The sequence below is a fragment of the Anabrus simplex genome, chromosome 1 (assembly GCF_040414725.1).
Source record: "Anabrus simplex isolate iqAnaSimp1 chromosome 1, ASM4041472v1, whole genome shotgun sequence".
Taxonomy (NCBI): Eukaryota; Metazoa; Arthropoda; class Insecta; order Orthoptera; family Tettigoniidae; genus Anabrus; species Anabrus simplex.
The window spans coordinates 665,640,232-665,665,379 of record NC_090265.1 but is presented as its reverse complement, the minus strand read 5'-3'; the positions used below and the strand labels follow the sequence as shown (position 1 = coordinate 665,665,379).

At 41.2% G+C, this 25,148-nt stretch overlaps 1 protein-coding gene across 5 annotated transcripts in view; it reads left to right on the top strand.

The window, feature by feature from the left end:
• The first annotated feature begins 1,670 nt into the window (after nt 1-1,670).
• Nucleotides 1,671-25,148, top strand: part of LOC136857289 (modular serine protease) — a 177,436-nt gene continuing 153,958 nt past the window's right edge. For all 5 annotated transcript variants that reach the window (XM_067135826.2, XM_067135823.2, XM_067135824.2 and 2 more), the window contains exon 1: nt 1,671-1,771. In XM_067135826.2, the coding sequence (XP_066991927.2) occupies nt 1,729-1,771 (43 nt within the window). In that variant the 5' untranslated portion in view covers nt 1,671-1,728. The remainder of the gene's footprint in view (nt 1,772-25,148) is intronic.

The following is a 25,148-nucleotide window of genomic DNA, read 5'->3' as shown; positions in this document are numbered from 1 at the left end:
GGGCTGGTCCTCATGGCTGGCCCCAGCCACCGGCTGTCCTGAGAATGGTTTTTCGTGGTTTTCCATTCTCCTAAGCGGAACAGTTCCTAGTATAGGCCACGGCCGCCAAACCCCTCACCTACTCCGAGCAGCTCCTTTCATCATCATCATCTGTTTACCCTCCAGGTTCAGCTTTTCCCTCGGACTCAGCGAGGGATCCCACCTCTACCGCCTCAAGGGCAGTGTCCTGGAGCTTCAGACTCTTGGTCGGGGGATACAACTGGGGAAAATGACCAGTACCTCGCCCAGGTGGCCTCACCTGCTATGCTGAACAGGGGCCTTGTGGAGGGATGGGAAGATTGGAAGGGATAGTCAAGGAAGAGGGAAGGAAGCGGCCGTGGCCTTAAGTTAGGTACCATCCCGGCATTCGCCTGGAGGAGAAGTGGGAAACCACGGAAAACCACTTCTAGGATGGCTGAGGTGGGAATCGAACCCACCTCTACTCAGTTGACCTCCCGAGGCTGAGTGGACCCCGTTCCAGCCCTCGTACCACTTTTCAAATTTTCGTGGCAGAGCCGGGAATCGAACCCGGGCCTCTGGGGGTGGCAGCTAATCACGCTAACCACTACACCACAGAGGCGGACGCAGCTCCTTTACCGTAACAAATCTCCCGGCGTGAGAGACGGCGTTACGGTCTAAGGTCACCTCCCCGTTAAGGAATGAAAACATTTTAATAGTAACGGCTTATAATTGGATACTGTCACTGGAATGGTGTATTATTCTAGGACATATTTTCTAAATGAAAATTAATTTAATTAGCTATCTTATTTTCAACTGTAGCTCAGAATTTTCTTTAGTGCTTGTATTTAATTTTACAAACAATGCAATACTGTACCTTTGTGAAATAAACCGAGTGTTTTCAATCACTGTCCTCAACATTAGCTATCCCAGGGCTATCCTCGGCTTCAGATGCTTTATTTCGATGGGGGGGGGGGGGAGGAGGGAGGAGCTAGCATATTTTCGAAAGAGTGAGTAGCTTCCACGAGTTTGATATCAGAAGATATTATTTCAAAGAATTTTAGATAAGTAAGATCTTCGTAAGAGGGGCTGCCTGGCCGAGGCGGTAAAGGCGTGCTCGGTTCGCCCGGAAGGATGTGGGTTCGAATCCCCGTCAGGAAGTCGTAACATTTAAGAAACGAGATTTCCACTTCCGGAGGTGCATATGGCCCTGAGGTTCATTCAGCCTACACCAAAAATGAGTACCAGGTTAATTCCTGGGGGCAAAGGCGGCCGGGCGTAGAGCTAACCATTCTACCCCATCACGTGCCGCGGTTAAGAATGGTGGAAGCCTTTACCTTCCACTCCTCCAAGGGCCTTCATGGCCTGTACGGAGGTGACAAAAAAAAGATCTTCGTAAAGTGTTCTGAACAACAAAACTGGCTTGACAGGCTACTTGGAATTTATTGTTCTCTTTGGTTTTAATGCTACGCCCGGAAAGTTGACCAGAGTAGGCAAGAGCAACTTGTTTTACTTGATGAAACGACGTAGTTGTTATAGGATACGACATCATCATTGCTCACTTATACGTCATGTGGCATCTTGGGAAAAAGCTCCTGTTTTTGGTCGCCAGATTTCCTTGTTGCTTGAAATTCTTGTTTGCCTTGTGCAAATAGGATGATGCCGGGGAAGGTTCGGCGACTTGCCGCAGGCACCAGGAAACTTGATCACCGCAGTGTCCGGTAGTCCATTATGCGAGCAACAGCTGCTATCTACTTTGCACTCTGGATCACAGGTAAGTGAGCCTTCCGCTTAACCACAGCAGACAACGCCTAGTTGGCTCTTGATGGAGTTGGCTTGTTATGTTGTTCCTATTGTTCCAGAAACCTGGATGCTGTCCAGTTTCTATTTTTATTTAGTCTCCTGTGTGTGTTTTCATAGCCATTTATTCGCCAGTCTGATGTGAAAGTAAAGCGATAATGTAATATATTCTTCTTCTCCTTCTACTACTACCGCTTCTTCTTCTTCTGTGTGAATGGGTCACTTAGGACCACGCTAATTAACACTTTGTTAAACTTTCCTCCTTGCCCGAAAGTTCTTCATTTTCATCGATTGTTGTAATTTCTCTCCCTCCGACCAAGTACGTCGTGTTGGTTTCTTCTCATCTCTTAGTCGCCATGGGCTTGTGCGCGGAATGTAAGGAGGAGGTAGGGAAGGGCGCCAAAGTACAGTGTGAAACGTGTAAAAACTGGTACCACGTGAAGTGCTTTAGTGTCGATGGAAGGAGTGATGAATTGTGTAGACATTGTAACAAAGAAACATCTCCATCAATTGCTCATAAGATCGAACTTACTAACAAGTTTCGGGAAGAAATGAAACAGATGAAAAAGGTACAAGATCAGAAGGAGAGAGACCTAGGCAATTCATTAGAACTGTGTCACACTAAACTTGATGATAACGCCAGCCTTCTGAAGAAACAGCAGGGTGATACAGCTCAGTGTTTGGCCAAGATCGAACTTTTAACGCAGGAGAATATCAAACTGTGTGCCAAAGTGAAGGCTCTGGAGAACCGCGTTGTAGAGAGAGAACAATATTCCAGAAGGAACACCCTTTAAATACAGGGTGTTCCTGAGTGCCCGAATGAAAACGTACTAGATACTGTAAAGCAGATTGGAAGAGCTCTGGACGTGGAAGTTATGGACGAGATGGTTGACGCATGCCACCGACTTCCTAAACAACCCAGCCAAGAACACAGAACGATAGTGGTGAAATTCGTGCGACGCTTCGATAAGGAGAAACTCATCGAACCTCGCCGGGTGAAGAGGAACCTCTCTACGAATCATACTGGACTCCCTGGAGACTCCATTTTGTACGTGAACGAAGGCCTGGTTCCGGAGAAGAGGAAGCTTCTAGCTACTGCCCGTCAGAAGAGGAGGCAGAAACAGTATGCTTTCCTATGGGTAAGAAGTGGAACTATTAAAATGCGGAAAAGCCAGGGTTTACCAGTAGTGATTATTAATTTACCGAAGGCCTTGAAAAACTGTATAGGGTAGGCTAGAATTGATAAATATTTACCGTGCTATCAGAATGTGCGAGGAATGAGAACCAAATTAGACTCGTTTAATGAAGGTTTATTGTCTAATAATGTAGATATTTGTATATTAGGTGAAACCTGGCTTGATGATAGTACATACAGTATGACAGTGAGGTATGTAGCACTGGATACCGAATGTACAGACAAGACAGAGAAGAGGTAGTAGCAGGAGAGGGAGTGGGGTGCTCATAGAAGCGAAGGAAAGCATCACAGACATATAGATCTGGACTGGCAAAGATCAGCACGATTCTGAAGCCGGAAGCGTGCGGACGCCGCCATCTTACGTCACTACACTATCCCAATGCATTAATGTAAAACATTGTCCGAAACGAGAAAACTGGACAGGAGATAATTAAAACAATTATTAAAAGCACATAGAACTAAGAACAATATACTGTAAAATTAGACCTATTAGGTCCTTTATTTTACTGTTAAAAAAAGAAACACTGGTAGGCCTTTATCAATTTACAAATGCTTTAAAATAGCCAGCCTGTTATAGACCGATCCATGGTCAAATCTGTTTCCATTCACTCTCTTAAAGCATGATTCGTATATATCTTCAAGTACAGTGATGCAATTACAGTAATGAGGAGTGCCGGGCTGAGTGGTTCAGACGGTTGTCCTTCAGATTCTAGCTTGGCGGGTTCGATCCTGGCTCAGTCCGGTGGTATTTGGAGGTGCTCAGATACGTTAGCCTCGTGTCGGTAGATTTACTGGCATGTAACACCAATAACATCATTAGTATTAGTGCCTATTATTATTATTATTATTATTATTATTATTATTATTATTATTATTATTATTATTATTATTATTGTCCTACTCATTGGCGGAATGTTCAGTGTTGAGGCCTTCGGTTCAGAGGGTCCCGAGTTCGATTCCCGACCGGGTCAGGGATTTTAATCGTCTCTAACTAATTCTTCTGGCTCGGAGACTAGGTGTTTATGTTTGTCCCAACACTTTCCTCTTCATATTAACACACTACCAACCACCATAGAAACACGCAATAGTGATTACATCCCTCCATATAGGGTTGGCGTCAAGAAGGGCATCCGGTCGTAAAACAGGGCCAAATCCACATGTGCGACCCAGTTCGCACCCGCGACCCCACACGTGTGGGAAAAGCGGTAGAAAAAGAATATTATTCTTAGGTACTAATAAGGCGATAAACATATGACCATTGGATTTAGATCTAAAGCATGTGAACTTAGCCTTCAAAACAAACTTGTTTCATACAACTGAGCTGTGACTTCATTAGGTATGTTCCGTTTCAAGACGGAGCTTAAACTATTACATGTATTCGGCCTGAAATACATCTCGGGAAGTTTGCACACGTGAATAACATCTTTCGTAGAAACATAGGCCTATAGATTACCCCTATTCTTAAAAGAAATGAATGGATAAGAATGTTATTTTTGTACAACTACTTACGTACAAGTATCACATTGTAGAGAATTGAAAAAACGCCTCTACCAAAAATTCTAAGATATACGGTATTCAAATAATATTTTGTTATAATAAACCTAACACCTGTTTCGATTTATGCAAGATTTCTAATCCTTCTACTCTAATTTTAACAGTATTTTTGACATTTTTACAACTTATCTTTAAAGATGTGTGTAGGTGATGTATTTAGTTTTAGTAACTAGAGGCTATTAGTACCGTATATTATTTGCTAGTGCTTCATTGAGTTGGGTCAGATTTTACCTCATAGGATTGTAAATAAAGGGTAGAGATCTTCGCACATTATTATGAGGGTATTTAGGGGTTGTAGTAAGTATGTAAAGGAGGGGGCATATAAATCTCTGGTAAGACCCCAACCAGAGTATGGTTCCAGTGTATGGGACCCTCACCAGGAATATTTGATTCAAGAACTGGAAAAAATCCATGAAAAGCAGCTCGATTTGTTCTGGGTGATTTCCAACAAACGAATAGTGTTACAAAATTGTTACAAAGTTTGGGCTGGGAAGGTCTGGGAGATAGAAGACGAGCTGCTCGACTAAGTGGCATGTTCCGAGCTGTCAGTGGAGAGATGGCGTGGCATGACATTAGTAGACGAATAAGTTTGAATGGTGTCTTCAATAGTAGGAAAGATCACAATATGAAGAAAAGTTAGAATTCAAGAGGACAAACTAGAGCAAATATTTTATAAGAAGGGGAGTTAGGGACTGGAATAACTTACCAAGGGAGGTCTTCAATAAATTTCCAATTAATTTGCAATCATTTAAGAAAAGTGTAGGAAAACAACAGATAAGGAATCTGCCACCTGTGTAATGTAAGGGTGTATTCTGCCCGAAGGCAGGTCAGAACCTCCGCAGAGGTGTGCCTGAGTCGGAGTTTACGCACGGTAGGGTGGCCAGTTCCTTTCCGCTCCTCCATTCCCTTACACCCCACCAAGAGCGCGTGGCAACTCACCCAAACCTTGACCACGCCCAATGTTGCTTAATTTCGGAGATCTCACGGGATCCGGTGTTTCAACAGGCTACGGCTGCCACCTGGGTAACTGCCCTAAATGCAGATTAGTAGTGATTGATTGATCGAGACCACTATTATTCAATTACTAACATAACCAAAACAAAATCTTAGCCTATAACCAGTGTTGTACCAAGATTTCTATTACTATTATCATTATTGTTGTTAGTATTACTACTACGCCGCACTGCATCACAAGAGGGCTAACGGCCAACAAATATACATCGAAATGAAGTGACCTCTGTCTCCTACATAATTAGGCATCTTTAATAATTGATTTAATTGCATTAATAACTAAATAACAAGTGTACATGAGAACATGTAAGCCACTTACCGGTGTATTGAAATTCCAATTCCTTCCTTCTTCTTACTTCGTGAATACGAAAAACCACACCCAAACACTACGCAGGTGTTCACCATTCTACTACACAGTAGTTTGCTGAATAATTAATGCAAAATATACATAAAACAGCATAAACCAAAACTGCACATAACACGGTAACACACATGTTTACAGTACGTGTGTAGTGACGTAAGATGGCGGCGGCTACAACTTTCCGGCTTCACTAGCACCAATGCTATGAGATAGAGCGCTGCCAGTCTATTTACTACATGTCTGTAGAAAGCATTAAGGTCCTCAAGGCAGGCTTTGCACGTAGAGCAGAGGCCTTGTTGTTAAAATTAGAACTACAGGGAAACATTTGTTTTGTTTGTGCTGTCTACATCCCCACACCGCCTCTAATATTGAGTCATGCCAGGAAGTGCTAGAGTTAAATTTACAGTAATAATATGATCATAGCAGGCGACTTTAACATTCCCACGATAACAAGTCCAGGCCTCAACCCCAATGATGGTAATAGTCAATGTCAGATGATAAAAAAAACTATGAACATTTTCGAACTAACATCCCATAACACTGTGCAAAATTGCAATGGGAAAACCAGTGACTTAATTCTTACCAATTATACGCAATTAGAAATCAATCAATCAATATCAATCAATACTGATCTGCATTTAGGGCAGTCGCCCAGGTGGCAGATTCCCTATCTGTTACTTTCCTAGCCTTTTCCTAAATGATTTCAAAGAAATTGGAAATTTATTGAACGTCTCCCTTGGTAAGTTATTCCAATCCCTAACTCCCCTTCCTATAAATGAATATTTGCCCCAGTTTGTCCTCTTGAATTCCAACTTTATCTTCATATTGTGATCTTTTCTACTTTTATAAACGCCATTCAAACTTATTCGTCTACTAATGTCATTCCACGCCAACTCTCCGCTGACAGCTCGGAACATACCACTTAGTCGAGCAGCTCTTCTTCTTTCTCTCAATTCTTCCCAACCCAAACATTGCAACATTTTTGTAACGCTACTCTTTTGTCGGAAATCACCCAGAACAAATCGAGCTGCTTTTCTTTGGATTTTTTCCAGTTCTTGAATCAGGTAATCCTGGTGAGGGTCCCATACACTGGAACCATACTCTAGTTGGGGTCTTACCAGAGACTTATATGCACTCTCCTTTACATCCTTACTACAACCCCTAAACACCCTCATAACCATGTGCAGAGATCTGTACCCTTTATTTACAATCCCATTTATGTGATTACCCCAATGAAGATCTTTCCTTATATTAACACCTAGATACTTACAATGATCCCCAAAAGGAACTTTCACCCCATCAACGCAGTAATTAAAACTGAGAGGACTTTTCCTATTTGTGAAACTCACAACCTGACTTTTAACCCCGTTTATCATCATATCATTGCCTGCTGTCCATCTCACAACTTTTTCGAGGTCACGCTGCAGTTGCTCACAATCTTGTAACTTATTTATCACTCTATAGAGAATAACATCATCCGCAACGATTCCACTCCTTTACTCATATCATTTATATATATAAGAAAACATAAAGGTCCGATAATACTGCCTTGAGGAATTCCCCTCTTAATTATTACAGGGTCAGATAAAGCTTCACCTACCCTAATTCTCTGAGATCTATTTTCTAGAAATATTGCAACCCATACAGTCACTCTTTTGTCTAGTCCAATTGCACTCATTTTTGCCAGTAGTCTCCCATGATCCACCCTATCAAATGCTTTAGACAGGTCAATCGCGATACAGTCCATTTGACCTCCAGAATCCAAGATATCTGCTATATCTTGCTGGAATCCTACAAGTTGAGCTTCAGTGGAATAACCTTTCCTAAAACCGAATTGCCTTCTATCGAACCAGTTATTAATTTCGCAAACATGTCTAATATAATCAGAAAGAATGCCTTCCCAAAGCTTACATACAATGCATGTCAAACTTACTGGCCTGTAATTTTCAGCTTTATGCCTATCACCCTTTCCTTTATACACAGGGGCTACAATAGCAACTCTCCATTCATCTGGTATAGCTCCTCCGACCAAACAATAATCAAATAAGTACTTCAGATATGGTACTATATCCCAACCCATTGTCTTTAGTATATCCCCAGAAATCTGATCAATTCCAGCCGCTTTTCTAGTTTTCAACTTTTGTATCTTATTGTAAATGTCATTGTTATCATATGTAAATTTTATTACTTCTTTGGCCTTAGTCTCCTCCTCAATCTCGACATTTTCCTTGTAACCAACAATCTTTACATACTGCTGACTGAATACTTCTGCCTTTTGAAGATCCTCACATACACACTCCCCTTGTTCATTAATTATTCCTGGAATGTCCTTCTTGGAACCTGTTTCTGCCTTAAAATACCTATACATACCCTTCCATCTTTCACTAAAATTCGTATGACTGCCAATTATGCTTGCCATCATGTTATCCTTAGCTGCCTTCTTTGCTAGATTCAATTTTCTAGTACGTTCCTTCAATTTCTCCTTACTTCCACAGCCATTTCTAACTCTATTTCTTTCCAGTCTGCACCTCCTTCTTAGTCTCTTTATTTCTCTATTATAATAAGGTGGGTCTTTACCATTCCTTACCACCCTTAATGGTACAAACCTGTTTTCGCATTCCTCAACAATTTCTTTAAACCCATCCCAGAGTCAATTTACATTTTTATTTACCGTTTTCCACCTATCATAATTACATTTTAGAAACTGCCTCATACCTGCTTTATCAGCCATATAGTACTGCCTAACAGTCCTACTTTTAAGACCTTCCTTTCTATCACAATTATTTTTAACTACCACAAAAACAGCTTCATGATCACTAATACCATCTATTACTTCAGTTTCCCTATAGAGCTCATCTGGTTTTATCAGCACGACATCCAGGATATTTTTCCCTCTGGTTGGTTCCATCACTTTCTGAATCAGCTGTCCTTCCCATATTAACTTATTTGCCATTTGTTGGTCATGCTTCCTGCCGTTCGCATTTCCTTCCCAATTGACATCTGGCAAATTCAGATCTCCCGCTACAATCACATTTCTTTCCATGTCGTTTCCCACATAGCTGACTATCCTATCACATAATTCCGAATCCGCGTCAGTGCTACCCTTTCCCGATCTGTACACTCCAAATATATCAAGTTGCCTATTATCTTTAGAAATGAGTCTTACACCTAGAATTTCATGTGTCTCATCTTTAACTTTTTCGTAGCTTACAAATTCTTCTTTCACCAGAATGAACACTCCCCCTCCCACCCTTCCTATCCTATCTCTACGATACACACTCCAGTGCCGTGAGAAAATTTCTGCATCCATTATATCATTTCTCAGCCATGATTCAACTCCTATTACAATATCTGGTAAATATATATCTATTAAATTACTTAATTCCATTCCTTTCCTTACAATACTTCTACAGTTCAACACTAACAATTTTATGTCATCCCTACTTGATTTCCAGTTCCCTGTTCCCTTATCACCGCTCCCTAGGCCATCCCGTTTCCCTGAATGCACCTCCGTATTACCCTTCCAAACAAATTTCCTAACTTATATGTACCACTGCGGTTTAAATGAAGGCCATCTGAGCGCAGATCCCTATCTCCTACCCACCCATTAGGATCTAGAAATTTCACTCCCAGTTTCCCACATACCCACTCCATAGTCTCATTTAAATCCCCAATCACCCTCCAGTCAGTATCCCTTCTACGCAGTATTCCACTAATAACAATCTCCGCTTTCTTAAACTTCACCCGTGCTGCATTTACCAGATCCCACACATCTCCAACTATGTTGGTACTTATATCAGCTTGCCTTACGTTGTTGGTACCAACGTGAAACACTACCACCTTCTCCTTCCCCTCCTCCCTCTCTTCTACTTTCCTCAACATCTGCCTCAACCTAATTCCTGGATAACACTCTACCCTGGTACCCTTTCCTCCACACACTTTCCCCACGTGTCTAACGATGGAATCCCCCATGACCAGAGCCTCAACCCTACCCACCTCATCTTTCCTGATAGCTGCAGAAGTTACTTCCTCCTCCCTTTTCTCCTTCCCATGACCCTGTTCCACCTGTCTTTTCCTATCCTGTACTCTACGTTTTCCTTTCCTACCTTTTCCCTTCCTCCTACTTCCACATATCTCACCAACAGTTCCCTGTCCCTCATCTTCCCTCTGTTGTTCTACCTGGAGTGACTCGTACCGATTTCGCACAGACACCTGTCCTGAATTCTGCTCCTGAATAGAGCCCTTAGCCTGCAATCTCCTTCCCACTTAGAACATTAGACCACCTGTCTTCTACAACTCCTCCCTTTCCTTCCCCTCCCTCTTGTACACCTACTGTAACCTGTACATTGTTTGAGGGAGTCCTATCTTCCTTCCTGTCTTCTGTGAGAATCCTAATTATCTCCCTCAAACTTTCCAACTCCTCCCTCATACCCCTCAATGCCTCACCACACCCACAATAAGTACACTCGCGCTCCTTAGCCATTCTTTACGGGGGGGGGGGAATTTAAATTAAAAAATAAAATAACTTATTTGCAAAAAAAATAATTGAACGGAGGGATATATTGTCTGGGATAGTACACAACAATAAGGTAATTAATATACGACTACACTACAATACTACTTAGTCGTGCTCTATTTTTTTTTATCCTACAACCCCTAACAGGATAAAAGCTGCTGTTAATTACTGAATATCGAAAGTAATACACAAGAACTACACAATTCCAAACTGCAATTAAGCCTATCCTAATTTCAACAATATTTTAGTAAGAGTTTCTACGGATACCTCTACTACACCAGTACTACACAAATATTTTACAATAATAAAATAATCACACTAAATTCTAATAGGATATTACTCGTATACTACTGTACAGTACACTACAGTAATTTTAAACTACTTTCAGACGTATCCTAATTACGATACTGGTACCGAACCGTATGTCACTAAACTAAGCACAACAGAAATGAAATTTGCAAGAACTACTGTACTCAAAGATTACCAACGAAGCTAAATACTTAGACAAATTATTATTAGTATTACGGTCTAATAGATACACACGAATATAGCAGGCAGGATACGGCACTATCTAAATGTACTGTATCTATACTACAATGTATCTACACTACACTACACTGCGTTTGGTTAAATGCTTAAGTATCGAAAGGATTGCCGTACACGAAGAAAAACACGAATATAACTGGCAAGATACTATCTAATATATTATACCTTATCTTCACTACAATTCTACTGAAATGTGGTTATGTGATTATTACAGCTGGTGGATTACTATTATTTTCCCTACTCCACGGGACGCAGAATAAAAGTGTCCTTAATTAGGCCTACTGAAAAATACGAGGTTGTCTACAGTAATTTCTCAAATATTTTTTATCAAAACTACTACTACTCCAGGGACTTGAACTGCAATTTACTGGGATATATGAACTTGATTTATTTTTAGCTAACCGCTTATAAATACTGAAAGATCGAGGGAGCGAAATATAAATTACGGATACTTTAACTACCTACTCAGAAGTACAAATGAATGGAATACAAGGTCAGCTGATTTTTATTTATATTTACTTGACTACACTACACCCTTTGTTCACGACTGTAGCCAACAATACAATATTTCAATATGAGGAGCGACAATAATCAATAACAATACAACGACTGTTAACTATACCGTGTAATCTCTTTAACTTCTTTTTAAATGGAAGTTTACAGGCGTATCGTGTTTTTTAATGTAGTAAATTATTACCTTCGCGATAGTTTGAACGGATATCTATACGAAATACCGGAGAAGTTGCTGCAGAAGTTACGGTACTATTCCTTATGATAATCTGCCTTTGTAAGTATAACCAACGAACCTACAGATATTTACAAATATTTTTAAAGTTAATATTATTACCTAAAGTATTTCCCAAACCTAAATTCGAAGCAAGGTACACCTAGCTAGCCTACTTAACCTAGAAAACGTAATTTACTGAAGACCAACTGAATTACTTGGTACAAAATTTAAATAAATATCACTACTCCCAATTTCTACCAACAAGCACTAAACACCACTATATAAACAGCACTAAATGAATCAGATATACACAAAATTTAGCTATTTCAGTAGGTTTTCACTACTTTATCACTACAATAATGCAAGAGCTCTCTCAACAGCCAACCGTTCTCAAGCGCATCCAACAATGCAACAAACCTCCAACAATGCAACAAGTTTCCAGGGACACATTCCCTCTCTTACCGGAAGATAAGCCCCACCCTTCATTAAAATTAAATTTACCACTAAAAAGTGTTATAGAGAATTTCAGGTTAAAAATTGAAACAAGATTTAATTTTAGGAAAGTGGTTAGTGATGTAGTGGTTAATGTGATTAGCTGCCACTCCCCGGAGACCCGGATTCGATTCCCGGCTCTGCCACGAAATTTGAAAAGTGGTACGAGGGCTGGAACGAGGTCCACTCAGCCTCGGGAGGTCAACTGAGTAGAGGTAGGTTCGATTCCCACCTCAGCCATCCTGGAATTGGTTTTCTGTGGTTTCCCACTTCTCCTCCAGGCAAATGCCGGGATGGTATCTAACTTAAGGCCACGGCCGCTTCCTTCCATCTTCCTTGTCTACCCCTTCCAATCTTCCCATCCCCCCACAAGGCCCCTGTTCTGCATAGCAGGTGAGGCCGCCTGGGCGAGGTACTAGTCATCCTCCGCAGTTGTATCCCCGACCCAGAGTCTGAAGCTCCAGGACACTGCCCTTGAGGCGGTAGAGGTGGGATCCCTCGCGCTGAATCCGAGGGAGAAACCGGCCCTGGAGGGTAAACAGATTAAGAAGGAGAAGAAGAAGAATAAAATTTCTAAGTTAAAACATGTGCAAATTGTTTGTATTATTAGTTAGGCTATAATTTAGTGTATTTCAATTTTATTCTAGTTTTTGTTTATATTATTAGCATTTGTATTATTGTAGTAGTTTCACTTTTAAATTCCATTGCAACTAACAGATTTCACAGTTTGAACATGTTCGGTTTTTTTTTTTTTTTTTTTTTTTTTACGTTTTGAATGTAATGCATACGTCCATTGTACACAGCCCCTTAAGGTAAGCTTTGCTCATTGGGGCCTTTCGTGAATAAATAAATAAATAAATAAATAAATAAATAAATAAATAAATAAATAAATAAAGTGCAGTGTAAATCAGTACTCAAAATTAGATTCGGTTATTTTCGGTGGATGAAGTAATGATTTTTAATCATAAATTTAAACCTTATTTCATGTTTCTTAAAAAGACTTTTAAATTAAAACGTCATAGTAATCATTACATAGGGATGTAATAATTTCAATAACTGTCTTGAATTGATATTAAAATCTAATTTTGATACTTGTTAATATTGAAAAGTTTCCGATTCATTGGCTCAATGGTCAGCATTGAGGCGTTCAGTTCAGAGGTCCGGGGTTCGATTCCCGGCCGGGTCGGCGATTTTAATCGCGTCTGATTAATTCTTCTGACTCGGGGACTGGATATTTGTATTTTTCCCAACATTTTCTTCTTCGTGTCTAGATAACCTACTACACTACCAACTACCAAAGAAACACGCAATAGTGATTACATCTCTCCACATAAGGTTGGCGTGAGGAGGGGCATCCGTCCCTAAAACGGGGCTAGATCCACATGTGCGACACAGTTAACACCCACGACCCCGCAGATGTGAGGGAAAAGGGTAGAAGAAGAATAAGAAGTTATAATAAGAAAGACATTCAAATAAAAACGAGAGGCCGAACATTAAAAAATGGAGAAACCTACCCCACTGAACAGGAGGCGTAACTAGACCTCGATCTTTCGAGGATCGACAAAAATCCGTGTCCGTTGTACCAAACTGGTTCCTATCTCAAAAGTGTATAGACGTCCCTTTGCTTGACATGATTATAGAATAAACTATTATTTTAGAGGCAAGCTAGCAAGAATCTAACTTGTAAGAGAAAATTACGATGGTAGACAACCCCACGCAACAATACTCAATTTAAACTTCCTATTTCCAACATTCCAATGTGTACGTAGATCATAGAAATGTTCTTTCCTCTTACACATAATTAAAAGCGCAATGTTTCCTGCGTCAGCATATTGGCTATTTATGACGACAGCATTTATCCTTGGACAGCATAGACTCGATAGTTGTCCGACCCACAGACTTTGGATGCAGCAGTGATTACAGATATATCCTTGTGCGAAAATTAGTGTTTCATTACATTAAGTGCCGATTCTTCTTCCGTACGAAGAAAATAAGGAAAGAGCTGCAATCGTCCAAATCAGCGAAATCGTCCCGGAAATTCGCCAAGGTTTCGGACAACTAACGTTTTCGAGGGTGGGTTAAAACTTTTTGTATATGTCTTAGGTAATGTGAAATGCATAATAGTTTCAACTATACCTTAATACTTTGTAAGTCATTTCAGAATTTCTGATGTTCAAATCTTTTCAGAGGATAACATTGAGCCATTAAATTAGTGTGTTTACCACCTACCTCAATTCAAATATGCCTGGACTGTACACACATGGCACATGAAAGGGAATAATTCCAAGGTCATTCTGGTAACTGGAAGTCTTTTTTTTTTCTATTGGCTTTACGTCGCACCGACACAGATAGGTTGTCGTGACACAGGCTTTGCCACGACGAGAATGATAAATAATCAGATTGACTTCCTCCGAGCGGTAATGAGGGATTGTTCAATGGGCCTGGGAGATTTGCTACGTGTGAAGAGACGAAGTCCTCTATTTCCCAAAACCTTCCTTTAATAGCAGACTGATGAGTATGTATAATTATATACAGTATTTACAATCTCCTTCCTAGCTTCCAATGACGCTGACATAGAAGACTTGGCGTGGTCGAAGTATTGAAGTGAATACTCTAAGTCCACACTTGGACCTTATTATTATTATCGGAGACCTGACTGACAGGGCTTCCGCCCGCACTTCTAGCCGACTTGTTCCAAAAAGCCTCGATCAGGGTGTGTACCCCTGTTTTATACCTTCACTAACTTTCGCCTCCCTTCGAGAAGGCCATCGAAGTTTCCATCCTATGGAGAATGTCCTCAGACACACGAAAACGGAATTGCCTCTTCCGTTCACTCGCTACCCACCTTTTCTGAAGATATACTACGCACCTTTAGCAGGGTGCAGCTTATGATTCACCTACTTCGACCAAGCCTTACTTCTAATTACACAACTTGTGGCTCACAGCTTTTGGTGTGCCTTCAACTCTTAAATCTTGTATGATTCTTAATTTACTTATATCAGCATTATAATTATGATTCCTTGGCCTTGTTGCCATTACATAGTCATTACTATTAACTTATAATTTCCCTTATAATATTAACGTATATCTCAGCGACACCATTCCTCCTACGTCCCGGTCATGGGTTCGATCCTCGGAAGAATGAGTCCTGAGCTCCAATCTGGGGCTGACACGACACCTCCCCCCTTTGGGGAAAAATGAATGCAATACCTCTGCATTCATTTTTTACTCTTACTCTTACATCCTGTTAGAGTCTCCATGCTCTTGTTCGTGGGTGCGCTGTGCCAAGTTATCTCTGATACTTGCTCTACCTGTAGTAGGGCGTTCGTGTAACTCTAATCCCGACAGCGATCCTGAGTGGCCGAGGGCCCTTTCAGCCAGTCGAGGATGCTGAAAATGGACAGTAATGTCCTCATCAGAGACCTTAGCTCTGTGGTCATTAGCGATCACATTCTGAAAAATACATAAGTTGGGACAGCGCTCTCTACTATCTTCTATGCATTTACTTAAAGGTCTACACCTTCTACAGCAACCACAACAGTAACAACAACAGCAACAGACTATTTTAAGTACTGCAAACAAAATAATACCAGTTACAATTTGATATACACTTGTATACTGTTGGGTCATTTGCATTTTAAATTCCTTTTCTTTCTGCATTACCAGTGCTTCTACATCTTCAGTCTTATGACTGGCTAACCTTAGGTCGCTTATATGATTCAGTAAGCTTCCTACTGTAACCCTATTTAATTCTGGTACATCCTCTAATTTGATCTCACTGTCTAATTGTTCACAACAATCATATATTAACATTACTTCTGGCACTAAGTCTTTCCTTGTTGTCGTATTCACTGAACCTGCACTCTGAATTTTACTTGTGGGACTGTAAACTGTACACAAGTCTGTGAATTGTATTATTCCCACACCATTTAAACTTATATCACTGGTAATATCCTGACAAACACTGGTGACCTTAGTTTCATGAGGCGATACAAAAATATACATGTTATCATCAATAGGTATCCATAAGAGTTCATAAATCGACATCACACTTTTCTTGCAGTCTTCTGGAATAAAGCTAACACCAGTTAACAACTTGACAATACAACTACCCTTTGACATTACATTATTAATAGGAAAAATTGCCTTGCATAATCTCTGTCCATTGTCAGTCCACTTGCATTGTTTCACTTGTTCATCACTTAATTCTACATATGTCTGTCTTTCTTGATCAACTAATACATACTGTTTTTCATTAGATATATACACAAAATGGTTTGGATTACTCTTCATGGGAGAGGGGAAAGGTATACAATGGTACAAATTGTACTTTATTTTGTTAGTAAGAGGGGTGCGTAAAATATACACCAAGGTATCTCGAGTTATATATACACTCACTGATGATATTTTTAGAATCAAGTACCCATAAGTGACTTGCAAATCATATGGCAGATCATAACCCTTAGGGAAATCTCTTTGGGCCTTCTTATATGCCCTTACTAGATCATCGGGGCTTAACACTTGGACACTCACCGTGCCTGTCTGAGAACTTACAATACTATCTAATAAGATCTGATAATGCTCGTGCAATTGCATCAGAAATCCTTGCAATTCAATTAAGTGTTTATTTAATGATATTTGCATTTCTGACTGTCTAAAAGCCTCATTTATACCCGTTGTTTCATTCTGAATGTAACTCTTAAGTTGCTCAAAGTTTTCACTTAGCTTGAGTTCATTTGCTGTGATGTCATACAGGGTATTATTGACAGATTGCAAAGTTGACTTTACAACTAACATTTGACTTTTTGCTACTTGTATCATGGACAATTGTTCCTGTTCTAGTTCCTTAATTTTGCCCTCGTAATACATTGCATCACTGTCATCGAGCGTACCAAATAACGTCTTTGCGATGGTACCAATTGCATTTATTAACCCGCGCTTGCTTCGTTTCCCGTTGCCTTCCGGTGTTTCGATCCTAGTAATTTTCCTAATTAAATCTTTAATCCCTTGAATCCTTTGAAATTGTTGCTCTACTAACATTATCTCATGTTCGCACTTAATATGTACTTCCTTTTCTATCTGAATACAGAGGGTTTTAGTCTTCTGTAAATTTCTACGGGCTATCACAAATAGATCTGCCAAACGTGTAAGGTTAATATAAGTAACCAGTTTCCATTCTACAGTGTATAATTGTACTTCTCCTTGATAATCAAAATAGACTCCGGCTGTATTCTCGTACCGTTTCATCTTGAAATCCAATTGACTGGTGGGTATGGACACCCCTAGCAACATAACTGCGACGACCAGCATTCTCCAGGTCGTGCGGTCTGTCATCCCTTCCATTCCCCTCGTTCGTTCACCTCCCTGTAAGGTAAACAGCGACTTTCACTTTCTTGTCACTCTCCCTTACACACTATACTGTTAGGTGTTGTGGAACCTACCCTCAACTGTTTATCTGTACCTGAATACACACTTAATGTGACTGACTGTCTTACTGTAACGTTTGTCTTCTCATAATTATGCTCTGTACTAGTCTACTAGTATACTCGTGAGCAATTTAAATAAATCTACGAATTCTTTTTCGTAACTGATATCTCTGTAAAACTTCACTCTTGGGCAGCTCTAACAAAATTTTAGAGCCATCATTAGCCCATTCAAAAATTCTCTCCTTGTTTGACGTACCTGCGTTACTCCTCCTTATCCTTACGGACAGATGAAAGGCATCATTGGCAATTAAGAATTTGAATAGCGTCTGTTAAAGACTGCAGAGGATTTACCTCCAGGAATGGTTACAGAAGTTAAAGTTAAATACAGGTATGAATCTACCGAAGTGATCCTTTTGGATTGTACTCCGTACCCTTGGAGTCACATCTCACGGGATGGTTCTCAACGTGGTGAGAAAATTCCCTTCAGTGGATTCTGTTCCCACGAGAATCACACTGTTGTGGAAAATCACCGGCCTAATGGTGATATTTCCCAGGCAGGACCCGCCTCACTGGGTTCCATGCCTCACTCAGGACGCCCGTATTCGTGCATAAAGGACTAAATACAAGGCCATTCCCTAAGTGGAACCTTTAGTCGCCTCCTACGACAGACAGGTTCGAGTCGTGGTGTTATTCTGGCTGTGTAACTGTATGGGAAGAAGAGTACCAAAGTGTAGACTGTTGTTTGCGTAAATCCCCGACACCACACGGGGTTATCCTCATGATAACGACCTTCAATTAGATATCATATGGATTACATAAAACATTTATCTGTGAAATTTTTCTGTACCATGAATGAATTTCGTTTCAGTGGAACTAAGCTTGGCTTCACGCCCTTTCTGATTTTAATAATTACAAGCAGATCTCATTTATTTTACATACGACGCTACCTAATTTACTCATTTAATTTCTAGTGACAGTAAGTGAAGGCTTTTCAGAACGTGCATATAGCAAGTGTAGATAATTTTAATCCTCATTAAGAACTCGAATTCTCTCCATATTCAGTTTGAACCCTGCGGTTCATTTTGACGAGTTGATATCTGGACATACAGTCTCGTCACCTGTAGTCTTTCTGACGGGTACTTAAGACGTACTCACAATGGTACTCCCGTACCAAAATTCCTAGGTTCCTCTCTTACATAGGTTAAAATTTCTAGTACTTTCCTGATTTCGACGCGACCTGACAGAGTATTTCAACTAACTCTATCAGCGGTACACGATAATCCACAATGCCGTTGGAGTGAGGGAAGTGTAACTCACTGCGACCTAAATAGGAACCATTACCTTACATTCTTCTCTAATTAATGTACATTTTTAATCTATTCTGGTGCACGATAATTTGTCTACCACGCTTGTTTACCTGTAACGTGCAATTCACTCCCGATACCTTAGTAATCTTATAAGGACCTTGATACGGTGGAGAAAGTTTCTTTGAACGTCCCCTTCGTAGGGCATCGTTACGTAACAACACGAGATCTCCTACTTTGAATGAAACTTCATTCTTAGCCTTATCATAGTATTCCTTATCTCGTTCTTTGGTTTTAATTAACGTCTTTCTAGCTATTTCATGGCTCTCTTGCAGTTGTCTGGTTAACTGCTCCAAGACATTCTGGCATTCATTATAATTTGGCTCTGGTTTCCTTTGAAGAACACCAGGGATATTTGCCTTTCGCCCAAATATTAACTCAAATGGTGTATAACTTGTGCTAGTGTGCTTGGTCGTATTATACACAAACATTGCCATAGGAAGATAACTATCCCAGTCATCTTGTGAACTGCATACATAATGTCTTAAATATTCTGAGAGCACCCTATGAGAGCGTTCCAAACTACCGTTAGATTGCGGTCGAAATGCCGCTGTATGGACCTTCTTGATTCGCAATATTCTACATAACTTCTTAAAAACATCTGACATAAAATTTGCACCTTGATCTGTCAGTATAATATTTGGTATACCGAATATACTAATTACTCTATTAATCAGAGTTCGTGCTATGGTTTCTGCACTTTGGTCCGGCATAGCACTCGCAATTAAATACTTAGACAGCTGGTCTTGACAGGTGAGTATGTACCTGTTTCCTGCTTCCGTTACATTTAAAGGTCCCACCACATCTAGTGCTATTTTCTCAAAGACTGCTTTCGGAGTATCTGTGATCTCCATTTTTGCTCTTACTTCAGGCCCGGTAATCTTATTCTTTTGACATGATGGGCATGAGCGTATATACCTTTCTACATCCTTTTGCATCCCTTCCCATTGATAATGGTCTTTTATCCGGGCATACGTTCTGGATATGCCCTGATGGCCTGATACTAATGACTCATGACATTCCTTAATAATCTCTAATTTATCTTGTTCTGTTAGCTCCGGGCTAGTGTTCCTAGCCTCTTCGGTTACATCCTCACTATCACTACTACCTTCTTCGCTTCCACTCTCAGGCTCTGTCACCTCTGCCGTGGCGTCCTCGGATTCAGAGCTGAGTCTCCGTGGTTGCACATTTTTATCTGAGCTAACAGGTCCTCCTAAGTTGTCATTAGCCTCACACTCCTCATTACTAGTCTCTTGGTTATTATCACTAGATTTAACTACTCGCACTTTTTGATCAGGCTCTTCGTTTCTAACTGGAATTCTACTTAAGGCATCTGCATTGCAGTTACGTTTGCCTTCCTTGTACACTATCTCAAAGTCGTACTCCGCTAATTTCAATCGGAATTTAATTAATCTAGAAGATGGGTCTTGGACATTAAATACCCATTTCAAAGGCTTATGATCTGTTACTACCGTAAAATGCCTGCCGAACAAATACGGCCTAAAATACTTCACACTCCAAACAATTGCTAGTAATTCTTTCTCTGTCACAGAATAATTTCTTTCGGCCTTATTTAAAGTCCTGCTAGCGTAAGCTATCGGCAAATCCTTACCTATCTGTCCTTGCGACAGCACTGCTCCTAAGGCCTCATTACTAGCGTCTGTGGTCAATATGAAAGGTTTCTCAAAGTCTGGGTACTGCAATATCGGTTTCTCTGTTAACTTTTTCTTTAAGATCTGGAATGCCTGCTCTTGCTTATCCGTCCATTCGTACGGTACTTCCTTCTTAAGCAGCTCGTACAGTGGTTTCGCTATCTTACTATAGTTCGGAATAAACCTACGATAATAGCCTGACAAGCCTAGAAATCCTTTCAGCTGTTTCGTAGTGGTAGGCTGAGGATATTCTCTTACTGCTTGAACCTTTCGATCATCAGGTTGAACACCGCCCTTAGTAATTACATGTCCTAAGAAAGCTACCTCCGTTCTTAGAAATTCGCATTTATCTGGACCTAATTTGAGATTTACCTCTCTCAATCTCTGAAAAACATCACGTAATCTCTGATTGTGGTCCTCTACAGAGCTAGCATACACAATCAAATCATCCATATACGCCAAACATTTAATGCCTTCTAAGCCTGCTAGTGCTGTTTTCATCAAACGCGTAAAAGTTGCTGGCGCGTCTCGAAGTCCCATAGCTAATCTCTTGTATTCATAGTGCCTCCCTAAGGCAGAAAATGCTGTCTTTTCTCTGTCCTCAGGCTTCAGCAATACCTGATGGTATCCACTGGCCAGATCCATAGTGGAAAAATACTTCGCTTTTCCTAGGGCATCTAATATTTCAGAAATTAATGGAATAGGATACGTAGTTCCTATGGTGACGTCGTTCAAAAGTCTGTAGTCCACTACGACCCTCCACTTCTGCTTACCAGAAGCATCTAATTTCTTTGGGACTAAAAGGATGGGACTAGACCATGGGGAAGTCGAAGGAGTAATAATATCATCCTGTAACATCTGATTTATCTGACGACCTATCTCTTCTTTCTGAGCCTCGGGTAACCTATATTGCCTCACATGAATTGGAGGTTGATCTACGCGTGTGGGGATAGCATGTTGAAGTATATTCGTATGCGTTAATTTATCCCCTTCTAAGTGAAAAATATCCTGATAAGCCATGCAGATAGCGTAAATTTTCTCCCTGTCTTGGGGAGCTAAGTGATCTACTCTAAGCAGCTCCCGTATTCGCTGCGTTCGAGATTTACCTTCCTGATTATGATTATTATTATCATCCCTCTGCGCGATCGGCCTCTTGGCCTGACTATCGCCCTTTACAGCTATGGTTTCTTCAACCTTGTGTACCTCCGCTGTATTTTCGCTTTCTACATCCAGTAACTTAACTACTGGGCTTTTTAATCGCCACTCCCTGTCAGTAGTGTTCAACATACTAACGAGTGCGACATAATCCTTGGCTTTCGTTAAACACTCAGCTAGGTATACACCTGGCTTTACTTCCTGCCGCTCTATCAAGCCTTCGGCTGACGGTTTGTCTACTTCTATGGCTACGATTTTCTCCACTCTTGGTTCGAGCACCACCCACATATCCTCTTTCGCCCCTAGTGGGTATCTTTTTCCTGCTATCACAGCATAGCCTTCCTTATAATTTAAGACGCTGTCTCTTAACACGTCCTTTCCAATTATACCGTCTTGTTTCAAATTAAAGTCGTTGTCCACTACATGGAAGTCTGGACATCTACCACCAACGGGAATTCGAACTTTTCCTTTGGTTTGCTTCGAACCTTTCGTTATGCCTCTTAACTTCAGAATTTCCTTGCGGTTAACCCAAACACCGTAAGGAACACTACCTTCCTTAATAAGAGAAACATCACTTCCTGTGTCGATTAAAAATCTTAAGGCATCCTTACGCCCGGTTACCGTTATTAATACGGTACCCCCTTCATGCTGTCCGACCTTACTGGGACTAATGGTCTTATGGGAGATCTCAAGCGTCCCTGACTTGTCTCCCTTATCTAGTTTAAAGCCTCTCTCTCGGTTTTAAACCAGCATTCTTTAGCTGAATGCGACCATCGCCTACAAATTCTACATCGCGTCTTTTCGCGTGTTCTATCACGGGAATTATTATTATTATTACCGTTACAACTCTGAACATTCCTAGTCTGTCTTCTAGGCAAGAACTCTGTTCTACCTTTGGGCTCGCTATCGCATCTGGTGCGACACTGCCACTGTAGGTGGCCAACCTTGCCGCAAGCGTAACAACGCCTGAATTCCGGCTTCGAATTTCTACGTGGGCACTCTGCCTTTTTGTGCCCTCTTTCATTACACTTAAAGCATTTCGGTCCCACCTTATTCGCGCTCTGTTGGTAACCAGAGGTGCGCACTATGTTCACCTCGTTACCGGTCTTACCGGTCTCTCTATTTCTGTTTTGGTTAGCTAATTTCTTTCTACACTGCCGTGCCCAATGGCCTGGCTTTCCGCAATAATTACATTTTATCTCTCCTGCGGCGTTTCTTCGAGGAGTAAGGGATTCCTTTGTCTTAGAACTCTGATTCTTCTGCTTACAATCTCTAGCTATATGTCCCTCCTTATTACAATTAAAGCATATTAGCAGCACCTTGTTATAATGGGGAGATTTACTAGGTTTTTGCGCCCCTTGCGTGGCCTTGCCTTGCCACCGACCCTTCGTGTAGCTTACCGGCTGGGTGTGCGCGCCTTCCTTTCTAGAAGCCGTACTATTCCTGAGGAGTGCCTCTCTCTCCTTCTGGGAATTAATCATGGCTTCTTCTTGTCTAGCAATAGCTACAGCCGCCTCAAAAGTTTGAGGGCTACGATCCTGTAGCTTACCCTGTATTCGCGCTGTATGAATCCCCTGAGTGAAAGCCGCTATCGCGATTTTCACTAGCATTCTGCGCTGCCCTGTACGATATTCTATTGGTTCATTCTCCAGGATAGCGTTTCGAAACATCAACGCCATTTCTTCAATTCTATGGGCCCACTCGGCCACGGTTTCTTTCGGTCCCTGGCTTTTTTGGAACAATTGACACAAATACAAGTCAAAAGTGCCCTGTTTTCCATAATATTCCCAAAGAGCTTCCTTAGCTCTTTCCCAGTTGATTATGTCACATCTAGATAATAACTTTTCGCGAGCAGAACCCGTAATCTTTGTCAAAATATATTTAAAGAATAACGGTTGGTCCCTATCCTTGATCATACTCTGTGCGGCATCCACATTAGCAATAAACTCACGCAATTGCTCTGGTTTGGCACCACTAAATTCATGACCTATTAACCGATATCCCTCAGTAACTGACACGTATAAATGTCCATCCTGTGCATCCCCAGCACTATCATAGTCAGAAACATTATCTGGCACATCATTGGGTACATTGGAATCTGCCATATTTACAACACTTGTGGGTACTTACCACTGCCCGAATATCTGCTGTCTTCTCTCGGTGTCTCGGCGTTGAGCTCCTCCAGGTGCCTCCTGCTGCTCTCCTGTCCTGATGTCCGCTTCCTTCTGCGTAGGCTGGAACGGTAGGCCTCTCGTCTGCTGCTCTGGACCGGATCTGCGAATCTTCTTGCTTGAGCTAGCCTCTTCTGCGTGGCTCTTAAAAATCTGTCTCTTCACTGAGGCGGAATCGAACCCAGTACCCCGCAGCTGCACACCAGTTTAGTTTTTCCTGTCGTGACACAGGCTTTGCCACGACGAGAATGATAAATAATCAGATTGACTTCCTCCGAGCGGTAATGAGGGATTGTTCAATGGGCCTGGGAGATTTGCTACGTGTGAAGAGACGAAGTCCTCTATTTCCCAAAACCTTCCTTTAATAGCAGACTGATGAGTATGTATAATTATATACAGTATTTACAATCTCCTTCCTAGCTTCCAATGACGCTGACATAGAAGACTTGGCGTGGTCGAAGTATTGAAGTGAATACTCTAAGTCCACACTTGGACCTTATTATTATTATCGGAGACCTGACTGACAGGGCTTCCGCCCGCACTTCTAGCCGACTTGTTCCAAAAAGCCTCGATCAGGGTGTGTACCCCTGTTTTATACCTTCACTAACTTTCGCCTCCCTTCGAGAAGGCCATCGAAGTTTCCATCCTATGGAGAATGTCCTCAGACACACGAAAACGGAATTGCCTCTTCCGTTCACTCGCTACCCACCTTTTCTGAAGATATACTACGCACCTTTAGCAGGGTGCAGCTTATGATTCACCTACTTCGACCAAGCCTTACTTCTAATTACACAACTTGTGGCTCACAGCTTTTGGTGTGCCTTCAACTCTTAAATCTTGTATGATTCTTAATTTACTTATATCAGCATTATAATTATGATTCCTTGGCCTTGTTGCCATTACATAGTCATTACTATTAACTTATAATTTCCCTTATAATATTAACGTATATCTCAGCGACACCATTCCTCCTACGTCCCGGTCATGGGTTCGATCCTCGGAAGAATGAGTCCTGAGCTCCAATCTGGGGCTGACACGACAAGGTCTTATGGCGACGACGGGACAGGGAAGAGCTAGAACTGGGAAGGAAGCGGCCGTGGCCTTAATTAAGGTACAGTACAGCCCCAGCATTTGCCTGCTGTGAAAATTGGAAACCACGGGAAACCATCTTCAGGGCTGCC